General features: G+C 55.1%; 1 protein-coding gene across 2 annotated transcripts; it reads right to left on the bottom strand.

Moving 5' to 3' along the window:
* Positions 1-730: 730 nt before the first annotated feature.
* MFSD13A (major facilitator superfamily domain containing 13A) lies at positions 731-9,885 on the bottom strand. 2 transcript variants are annotated; one of them, XM_074159023.1, is made up of 8 exons: positions 9,619-9,885; positions 9,126-9,205; positions 7,885-8,334; positions 6,864-6,981; positions 5,809-5,905; positions 4,952-5,123; positions 3,660-3,853; positions 731-2,526 (listed from the first exon to the last, which is right to left on the bottom strand). In XM_074159023.1, exons 1-8 carry the CDS (start codon positions 9,781-9,783, stop codon positions 2,273-2,275), a joined length of 1,530 nt encoding a protein of 509 aa, XP_074015124.1. In that variant the 5' UTR covers positions 9,784-9,885; the 3' UTR covers positions 731-2,272. The 2 variants fall into 2 exon arrangements, with proteins under 2 accessions (XP_074015124.1, XP_074015125.1); XM_074159024.1 differs by having other exon boundaries at positions 2,273-2,526; positions 6,933-6,981; positions 9,619-9,801.
* Between the last annotated feature and the right edge of the window lie 235 nt (positions 9,886-10,120).

The raw sequence follows: 10,120 nt of genomic DNA, 5'->3' as shown, positions 1-10,120 counted from the left end.
ACACTGTCCAAACCATGTTGCCTGGTGGTGCCCAGCATACTTCAATAAAGTCATTCATATACAACCCTCAAGGCTCCCGGCCTCATCTTCCCCTATTTTAAGGAGGTCACTTGGGTTCTTCTCTCGCCCGGGCAGCGTTATTGTTGGCCAATCTCTGCAGAGAGAGACCATCTCTGGTCCAGGGTTGCCTTCCTGATCAGGCTTTTGAGCCCTGGGCTGCAGCCGTGGGTCTGCACTTTGGGGGTGTCCAAAACTCCTCTTCTCCTCACCAACCGTTGCGTGTTCTGTTTCTCACCAGGGCTGGGTCGGGGGCAGCCGAGGCGCAGAGAAGCCGAGCGAGGGCTGGTGCAGACAGCGAGGACAGCCCTGGCTGAGCGAGAAGAGCCGGAGCCAGCCCCGGCGCTTGCTGAGAACACGGTGAGCTTCGCTCCCAGGGCAGGCCTGGGAAGGTGGCGCAGGGCCCAGCCACGTCCCCAGAAGGTGAAGGAACAGGACGGTCTCATCCCTGAGGCCTTCCAAAGCAGCAGGGGTGGGGGGGAAAGCGGCAGCCTCCCCACAGGCCCCCCTGATCCTCTCTGCCCCCCCCTAGAAACAGGCCAGGCCCCAGCACAGTTTTGCTGGAGGAACATCCCCTTTTTCTCCCATCCAAGCCCAGCTGCGCCCCTGCGGCACCACAGGAACCCCGCCAGGCTAGAGCCACCCGCTAGAAAAAAATCACCCAGCGGTACAGAAAAAGATCATCTTTAATTTATGAAATGAAGAATCATTCTCAAACTTTGTTAGAAGTCGCACAAATAACTTATGATTAAACCATCAAAGAGCAACAGGAGCCTTGCGGCGGGAACGCCTTGGTCCAAGAGAGAAGGCAGCCGTGTCCTGAGGCAGGAGGGCAGGTTTGTGGGCTCAGACCCCCGAGGGAACCTGGCACTAAATAAAGAACAGCCCCCTAAGCACAGAGCAGCCTTCAAATGCTGCCTGCGCCCCCCTGCTCCTGCTGGGATGCACGGGGCAGAGCTCTGCTTTGGCACATCTCTTCTCCCTGTCCCCAAACAGGGACCCGAGGAGACCCTCCCTCACTGCAGGGACCCCTCTGGTGACAACCTGCCCGCTCTACTCGCAGCTGGAACCAGAGAGACCAAGCCCCCTGCTCTCCTCCTTGGGCCAGTTGATGCTGGGGGTTGGAACAAGATGATCTTTAAGGTCCCTTCCAACCCAAACCGTTCTACGATCAAGCTCTGGGGCAGCGTTTTCAGGGGAGAGGAGCCAAGGTGTCTGTCTCTCCCCCCCAGAGGTAAAATCTCAACCCCGTGACTGCCCAGCATTGGGTCAGACAGGCTCCTCGGAGGAATCGAAGGCACATAAACAAGACCTGGTGTCTCCTCCAGGCTGTGCTCTCCCCCTACGAGAGGGAAAGGCACCAGGCTGCCTTACTGGGGCACCCGGGACAGACCCGGGCAGGGGGGCACCTCCGTGGGGCTCCCGGCACAGCGGTGTGACAGTGACAGTGCTGAGGGGAAGGGGCTGTGGAGGGGAGAGGAGGGATAAACCCAGGCAACGGGACGCCAGGTGAGATGTTCCAGCTCAAGGCTCTGAGCCCAGCACCTTTCCCAGCCCAGCAACAACTCCCTCTGCAAGGCCACAAAGGAGGGACCCTCGGCACAGACCCAGCCCAGCCGGCAGACCCTGGCCGTGCGGGATATCGTCCTGGGAACAACAAATGCCCAAGAGCAGATTTGGTCCAAGAACCGCAGCGCTGTACATGGGAGAGGCTGTACCAGCTACTGGGAAAGGCCTTCAGGGTCCTCCCATCCCCGCTCCCGCTGTCCTGAAATCACCCTCTTGGTCACTGGGTCCCTCAGGAGCCTCCCACTCTGTTCCCCACCGCTGCAGGACTCTAGCAAGGAAGGTGGCCCTTTGCATCCCCTCTTGCTCAGCCAGGGCCACGACCAGGGCAGAGGACTGCACTGGAGATGTGGCTGTCCCCAGCGCTGTCACCTCCCTGCTGGGACAAGCATCCCGCTGCTCCCTGGGACAGGCTAGGATAAAGCATTCTGGCTCCTGTGGCCAAACGATCTACCCCAGGCCCCTCACACGCTGAACTTCTCTGCCTTCCCCAGCGACCACCTCGAGGAAGGAGTAACCATCGGCATTAACAGCATTTCACAGCTGAACTGTAAACACGGGGGTTCCTCAGCCACCGTCCCTGCGCTCTGCCTGCCCTCCCCCACCAGCAAGGAACCCCCTGGGGGGGGGTGTGTGTGCTCAGACACCCCTAGATCGTTTTGATCTCTGGTGCTCGGCCTTGCGTCAGGCTTTGGCGCTGAGCCTTCACCATCTGCAGACGTTTCCCGTGCAAGCTGAACTGGGACCAGCTGAGGAGCTGCAGCAGCGCGCAGGTGATGGGTACGAAGACGAGGAGGTAAAAGCAGCCCTGGCGAAGAGTCGGCTCCAAGGCTGCGGCAGAGTCCAGCTTCGGCTGGGCACTCACCACGTTGCTCAAGGGGTTGCGCTGGAAGATGTCGTAGCCTGGGGTCAGAGAAGAGTTTGTGAGACCAGGGACAGGAGGGACGGACCCTTGTCCACCCTCCCCGAGCGACTGGCCTTGGAGACGCAGAGACATGAGGGCATCGAGTACACCCTCAGTAAGTTCACAGACAATACCAAGTTGGGTGGGAGTGTTGATCCGCTGGAGGGTAGAAAGGCTTTGCAGAGGGATCTGGACAGGCTGGATGGATGGGCTGAGGCCAATGGGATGAGGTTCAGCAAGGCCAAGTGCCAGGTCCTGCCCTTGGGTCACATCAACCCCCTGCAGCGCTACAGGCTGGGGGCAGAGTGGCTGGAGCTGCCTGGCAGAAAAGGACCTGGGGGTGTTGGTCGACTGTCACAACTGTGACACGACTGTGACTGAACATGAGCCAGCAGTGTGCCCAGGTGGCCAAGAAGGCCACCAGCATCCTGGCCTGGATCAGGAACAGCGTGGTGAGTAGGACTCGGGAGGTGATGGTCCCCCTGGACTGGGCACTGGTGAGGCCCCACCTCAAGGGCTGGGACCAGTTTTGGGCCCCTCACCACAAAAAAGACATTGAGGGGCTGGAGCGGGTCCAGAGAAGGGCAACAGAGCTGGTGAGGGCTCTGGAGAATAAGTCTGATGAGGAGAGGCTGAGGGAGCTGGGGGGGTTCAGCCTGGAGAAAAGGAGGCTGAGGGGAGACCTTCTCGCTCTCTACAACTCCCTGAAAGGAGGGTGTAGCCAGGGGGGGTCGGTCTCTGCTCCCAAGGAACAGGCGATGGGACAAGAGGAAATGGCCTCCAGTTGCACCAGGGGAGGTTCAGATTGGAGATTGGGAAAAATGTTTCCATGGGAAGGGTTCTTAAGCCTTGGAATGGGCTGCCCAGGGAAGTGGTTGAGGCACCATCCCTGGAGGGATTGAAAAGCCGGGTTGCCATAGTGCTTAGAGACATGGTTTAGTGATGGTTTTTATCATGGTTAGGTTGATGGTTGGACTAGATGATCTGAAAGGTCCCTTCCAACCCAGACAGTTCTATGATTCTAACTGGAAGAGCTTTCTGCACCCACCCAGGGCACAGGACACAGCGAAGGACACTGAACTCACAGGTCTGCCCTCTCCTGCCCTGATGCTTTCCTCAGGAGCAGCCTCACCTGTGTATGCAGAGAGCAGCCAGGTGCCGATGAGAGGGGCGAAGGTCTGGCCTGGCTTGGTGACCAGAGCCACCATCCCAAAGAGCAGCGCTGAGGCCGCCTGCTTCCTGCGGTTCAGGACCAGATCCTCATCCACCAAGTCCGTGACCACCAGGTTGAGCAACTTGCAGGTCCCTTCTGTGAACACTCGGTTGCTGCAGAACAACAGGCAAAGCACTGAATGGAGGTGTCAAGAAATAACAGGAGTCTGTGGGAGAGAGGGTTGAGAAAGGTTCCCCAACACTTCAACTATGAACTTCAGAAGCCCTGGTTATGGGAGGAGAACTGCTAGCAATAAGCCTTGTGTACCCTGCCGTGACAGCTTGGATCAGTCCCAACCTGCCACACAGACAGGGCTGGGGACACACTGGGTCACAGGCAGCTGCAGCACATAGCCCTCTACTCTGCTCTCGTGAGACCCCACCTGGAGTGCTGTGTCCAGCTCTGGAGTCCTCAACACAGGAAGGACATGGACCTGTTGGAACGGGTCCAGTGGAGGGCCACAAAAATGCTCCGAGGGCTGGAGCACCTCTGCTGTGAAGACAGGCTGAGAGAGCTGGGGTTGTTCAGCCTGGAGAAGAGAAGGCTCCGGGGAGACCTTGTAACAGCCTTCCAGTACCTGAAGGGGCTACAGGAGAGATGGGGAGGGACTCTTTGGCAGGGAGTGGAGCCATAGGACGAGGGGTAATGGTTTTAAACTGAAAGAGGGGAGATTCAGATTAGATACTAGAAAGAAATTCTTTCCTGTGAGGGTGGTGAGACCCTGGAACAGGTTGCCCAGAGAAGCTGTGGCTGCCCCATCCCTGGAGGGGTTCAAGGCCAGGTTGGATGGGGCTTTGAGCAACCTGGTCTGGTGGGAGGTGTCCCTGCCCAGGGCAGCGGGTTGGAACTCCATGATCTTTAAGGTTCCTTCCAACCCTGACCATTCTATGATTCTATACTGAGGGCTGTGGCCACAGGCAGGCTGCAGAGGAGGTGAGGAGCTCAGCTCAGCAGCCGGGAGAGGCTGCCACCAGCCCTGCTCAGTCTCTGTCTCCCTGAACATCCCTGCCTCCCTCACTCTGCTGCTGGCACAGCCTACGGCTTCTGCAGTGACCTGTCGCAGGCTCAGGTACGTCAGAGCTGGGAACCTCATGGCTTCTGTGTGACCCTGGCTACTGCTCCCCACCTCCCACTCCTCTCTGTAAAACAGGGACAAGTCATTTCCGCTCCCAAGTGGCAGAGAGCAGGGGAATGGAGTGCTGCCAGCCTACCTGGCAATGAAGATGCAGAGCAGATACACCTGATCGGGTCCTGCCAGGAGCATGACAACGCTGAGAGCCAGCTTCAGGAAGAAAAGTCCTCGCACAACAGCATAAACCCCACAGCGGCGGCAGAGGGAGAGGAAGTAGAGGTTGTTGAGATGGGGGGCAATGTAGGAAACACCTGAGCAGAGACAGAGGCACAAATAGCTTGAGGGAGTTTCAGTATCCACCATGCCCCCAGGACCGATACTGAAAGAGGGGACACAGCTGGTCACCACCAGCAGGGCTGTAGGACACAAAGTAGAGAATAGTCCCCCCTGCACACACAGAGGCTTTGTGGCACAGCACACACTCTTCCTACAGATGGAAGGTTCTTCCATCAACCTCATGGGCAGGAAGGAAGAAAATACTTTCCCCGGTGTCATGCAGGGCCTGGGACTCAGCCCTGGAGCAGAAATGAGAGGGACAGGACAGCGTGACCAGACCTGGCCCACACAGAACCCTCCCAGGGTAACTCTAGGACCGGTGCCCACAGATCTGGGGCAGCCTGGAAACGGTCCCTGTGCCACAGAGAGAAGGGGATTAAATTCAGGGCTGTGTTCCCTCTTGCATCCTGGGGACACTATTTGCAGTCGCTAATGCTCAGAGCGGTATCTCTGTGGCACCTAGGCCAGAGTCCCAGTGAGCCAGTAGAAAAGGCTCCAAGTTACTTCTGTGCCCAGGAAGGAAGGTCCAGGGAAGCATGTGGGATGTGTGAATCTTACAGCCCAGAGACTGGCGTGGGAGCACACCTCTCCCCAGAGCAAACCCAGACCCAGGCCAGGTCCTAACCCGGCTGGCTCCTTCCAGTCCCACCTGAGACTCACCGAGCAGGAAGGATCCAGTAGAGACAGAGATCTGGTCTGACAGCAGGTGCTCCAGGAACAGAGGGAAGAAGTTGCTGTTAAAGTGGCAGTGAAAAACCTGTGAAGGCAGCGTGCAGACGAGCTGGTCAGCAGGAACGGCAGTAAGAGAGAACAGAAAAAGCTAACAGCCCTCTGGGCTCTGTTATCCTAGGAGCCCTGTGCCAAGGGACCATGCAGGATGGGCCTGGGGTACTTGAGCAGAGCAAGAGCCTGGCTTTGGAGTTCAGGACACTGTAGGCTTTGAGACTGCAAAGCTGTAATGCCACCAGCCATGCCCACTGCAGCCCTGGGGGCAGTACCGCTGCTGGGACAGGCAGGGCAAGGAGGTGACAGCAGTGACCACAAGGGTTTGGGGGAGACAGTGGCATGGCAGGAGGGAGGAGGCAGCTGTCAGGAGGACAAGGATAAGGTGGCAGCGAGGCTCAAGGCTGGAACACAAAGATGCAGAGCAGCATCAAGAGCCTGAGGGGAACCGAGGGATTGCTGGGGAGACGGGAGCTGTGACTGCAGCACAGCAAGCTGAGGAAAGCTGGGCAGGCTGCCGGCATTTGGTAGTAATCACTGAAAAGGATGAAGAACAGAAATGGCAAAAGCCATCTGGGAGGTGGATCCATCTGGACAGTTGAGAAGAGCGATGGGAGCCTCAGGAAAGAAGGAGGAGACGGCCACACCAGCAAACTGCACTCCAGAACTCATCCCCACCACGAGCCAGGCCCTGTGCTTCTGAACCCCATATGGGCTGCACAGAGCTCAGCCGGCCCCCGTCATCCAGCCTACGCCGTGGAGGGAGGAAGGAACACCCCACAGCTCGCTCAGGCAGTACCCTCAGGTCACAAGCAGGGAGAGTGGCTACCAGCTGCTGAATCAGCCAGGATGTGCAGGAGGCTCCAAGAGCAAGTGGGTGCTGGAAACACCTCTGCCCTTTCTGGGGACCTCACATACTGCAGAATCACCATCTCCGGCAGCCAGAGCCAGCGCTTGCCCCCTGAATCACAACACGTCGCTGCTGCGCCTACCTGGACGAGGTTCATGCAGACAAACCAGAGGAAATTGCGATGCCGGGAGAGCTGCTGGAGATACTCTGCCAGGGTGATCCTCTTCTCCTGGGGGACGGAGAGTTTCTCAATGTACAGCCTAAAGGAGAGTAGAAAAAAAAAAAAAGCAAGCAACCTCACACCAAGCAGGGGAGAGCCCCCAGCTCTCCCTGTGTAAACGCAAAGCTGTTTCTCCCCAGCTCCCATCCCAACTTTCCCTCTCCCTGGATCAGGAGTCTACAACGTTTGCTTATTGCTAGCAAGAACCACAGGCAACGGGTCTCCCAAAGAAATTTGGCTTCTGAACTCAAAAGTCAGACTTCTGTCGACAAAAGCATTCTCCTCTTATCAGCCATTCCACTGTGCATACGCTCCTCTTCCACCTCCCTGCGTTAGCTCACCTGGCAGATCTCAACAGCATCTGCTGTGTTAGTACAGCGTCACGCCGGCAGCTCAACGCACCAGCCACGTGAGGCAGCCCAAGGGAAAGCAAGGGAGCTGAACAGGAGAAAAACCAGCTGCGTGGTGACCCACCAACAGCCCAGCCACTACCAGGCAGCTAAAGCGAGTGACAGGGGAAGGGACATTCGCTTGTCCGACCCCGGAGGAAACGGGCAGCCAGGTGGTCTCATGCTCAAGCAGGAAGGCTTTCCCGATAAGCTGCTTCTGACATTTTGCCACTCACAGGCCTCACTGGGTGCTCTAGATATTAACTCATTTCATGTTCCAAACACTGGATGGGCCACACAGAAGGTCAGGGCTCTGCCTCCAGTTTGGGCCAGGCGTGTCAGGAGATAGTTTTGTCCTATTTTCAGAAGGCCTTAGCAGCCAGTGTGACAGAGGTGATTCGGAAAACTGTATCGACAGACAAGAATCATAAGTGATTAACAAAAATTTGTCTCGTCCTGCATCTTCCCACACATTCAGTTCGCTGCAGTGCGTGAAAGGACTCTACAGATTTATGCCAGGCCTTTGTCCCTGCTGCAGAAATGATGACACTTACTCTTTTAGGGTTGATTCTTGGTCCCATTTTGCTTTCCCATCAGCCTCAAACCGCTGGCGGAGCAGCTGCGTGGACAGGGTAAAGCCGATGCTGGAGCAGAGGGCCAGCACGACGCAAAATATGCGAAAGGAAAAGAAGTCCTCTTTGTTCCACACCGCGTAGGACATGAACACAGAGAGGGAGCCTATGGCACTGAAGAGGGAGCAGTAGAAGTTGAGGCTAGTCCTGTCTTTTGCTGAAACAGCCAGGTCCGCCAGCAAGGCGTTGTGATGGAGGTCGACCATGGTGAGAAAGCTGTCGTACATGCAAAGGCAAAGGAGGAACTGCAAACCAGGATGAGCCCAGGCAACCCAGAAAGCCAGGAAAGAGATGGCAAAGAGGGGGCCATTGTGGCTTAGCGCTCTGAGCCTCTTCAAAACTACTTCTGGGGAGGAAATCTCTGCTCCTGGCCTGCAAGAGAAGACAAAAATTTTAGACACTTGGACAAAACCCTGCTTGACCCATGTATTCTCCCTCTCCAAAGAAGTTGTGTAAGCAGCCTAGACACAAATACAGCTTTTGCTCAGGCAACAAGCACCCACATCAGATACATTCTCAGCTGATATGTGAACATACTGAAAATATGGGTTTAAGAAGGCCAAAGAGCATGAAGGAAAGATTTTTTTTTTTCTTCAGAGCAAGTTTCTCCCTGAGAGGGCTGCTTTGCACACCATAAATTATTTCACTGAGAAGTTTTTACTAGCTGCAGGAAGCCACACCATAATTTTCATTAAAAGCTTGACATAAATACATGAGAAATGCTAATGGCCAACCATGATTCATCATCCAGGAAGTTTAGGAACAACTGGTCTGTGGCATTCCAGGTGGAAATAATTGTCCTTTCCCACCTGGTGTCTCCCAAACCACGTACAGACACTCTTCAACATCCCACTAAGAGAATTACTCCTATAGCAAGGGGCTTGAGATTTTAGATGCCCATACATCAGGTTCCATACCACCCATGTGATTGTTAAGGGTTAGGGTCACATCTGCCCAATAGATGCGTGACTTCCTCCATACAGGCAGGTACTGAAATGCAAACAGGACTGAACTTCAAAGGTGCCAGGAAAAGGAGGTATTTAAGAGTTCCATGCCTCAGAAACCATTCCCACGCCCTCATTTTAAAGCTTCCAATTTCTCATCACCCCCCCTCAGAGACTAAACAGCTTCCCAGCCTCTGCTGGAAATGGAATTTAACTTACTGCTGTGTGCTAAGGAACACTCGGTCGCTCAGCCAGCCAAACAGAGGGTCATTGAGGCTGTTCCAGATCAGAAACACTGTCTAGGAAAGAAAACAGGACAGTGAAACAAACCAGAGGACACCTCAGTTCTGTCAGTGAAGCAAGCAGTGCTGAGCTGGATAACCAGCAGGAACCAACCATCCCAGTGCACCTTCCCTGCCCCATCACTGCTCTACAATTCCCCTCTCTGGGGCAACTGCCAGATTAACACAGCGAGGGCAGTGGCCTCAAGACGGTCTTAAGAACAAAGTCCCTGGGTTTTCTATCCCAGCTTGTTCTATTTTTATGCAAATGGAAAACACTGAAAAGCCAAGTTAACACTCGGAAGGCTCCCTTGCTCCCTCACCAAAGGGCAACGACACTGCTATTACGACTAGGGCTCTTAGCACTTCCAGCAAGGAGCTGTCTTGGTTTCAGGATTTTGTATTTAAGAGGGCAGTTGGAAAACACTGACCTCTCCTATCCAAAAGGACAGTTTATCGATCTTGTAAACAGAGACAAAGGTGTCCACGTAGTACAGGAGGAACACATTGTGCAAAATGGAAACGAACAGCGACAGGGAGCCGTAGATCACTGCGGTGGGCAGATGAAAAAGACAAGCCAACAGTCGCAACCCCATGTTGGTGTGGTCAGCGTTCAGCTCCCTCCATCACCTCCATTTCAGATGGGATGTCTCCTCCCAACACCTGCTACATCTTTGTTGGGGCCAATCCATTGTTGCTCCTGCAGGAGAGGAAAAAAAAAAACACAAAAAAACCCCACAGATTCAATTTCTTAAATTAACTAGAAGTTCAATCAAATTAATTGGTAAGTCTTTTGCCAGCAGAGATCAGAATTCATATTGCTTTGAGGAGCTGTTCAAAAGTGGATTGGAGGGGATTTAAGAGACTGAAAGCTGTCTGCTGCACTAAAGCTGTTTCATTAAGCTGAGGCCAGGCTGCGGGCTCCCGGGGGTA

Source organism: Numenius arquata, chromosome 15 (assembly GCF_964106895.1).
Source record: "Numenius arquata chromosome 15, bNumArq3.hap1.1, whole genome shotgun sequence".
Taxonomy (NCBI): Eukaryota; Metazoa; Chordata; class Aves; order Charadriiformes; family Scolopacidae; genus Numenius; species Numenius arquata.
The sequence above is the reverse complement of the archived record's forward strand: the minus strand, read 5'-3'. Positions and strand labels throughout refer to the sequence as shown.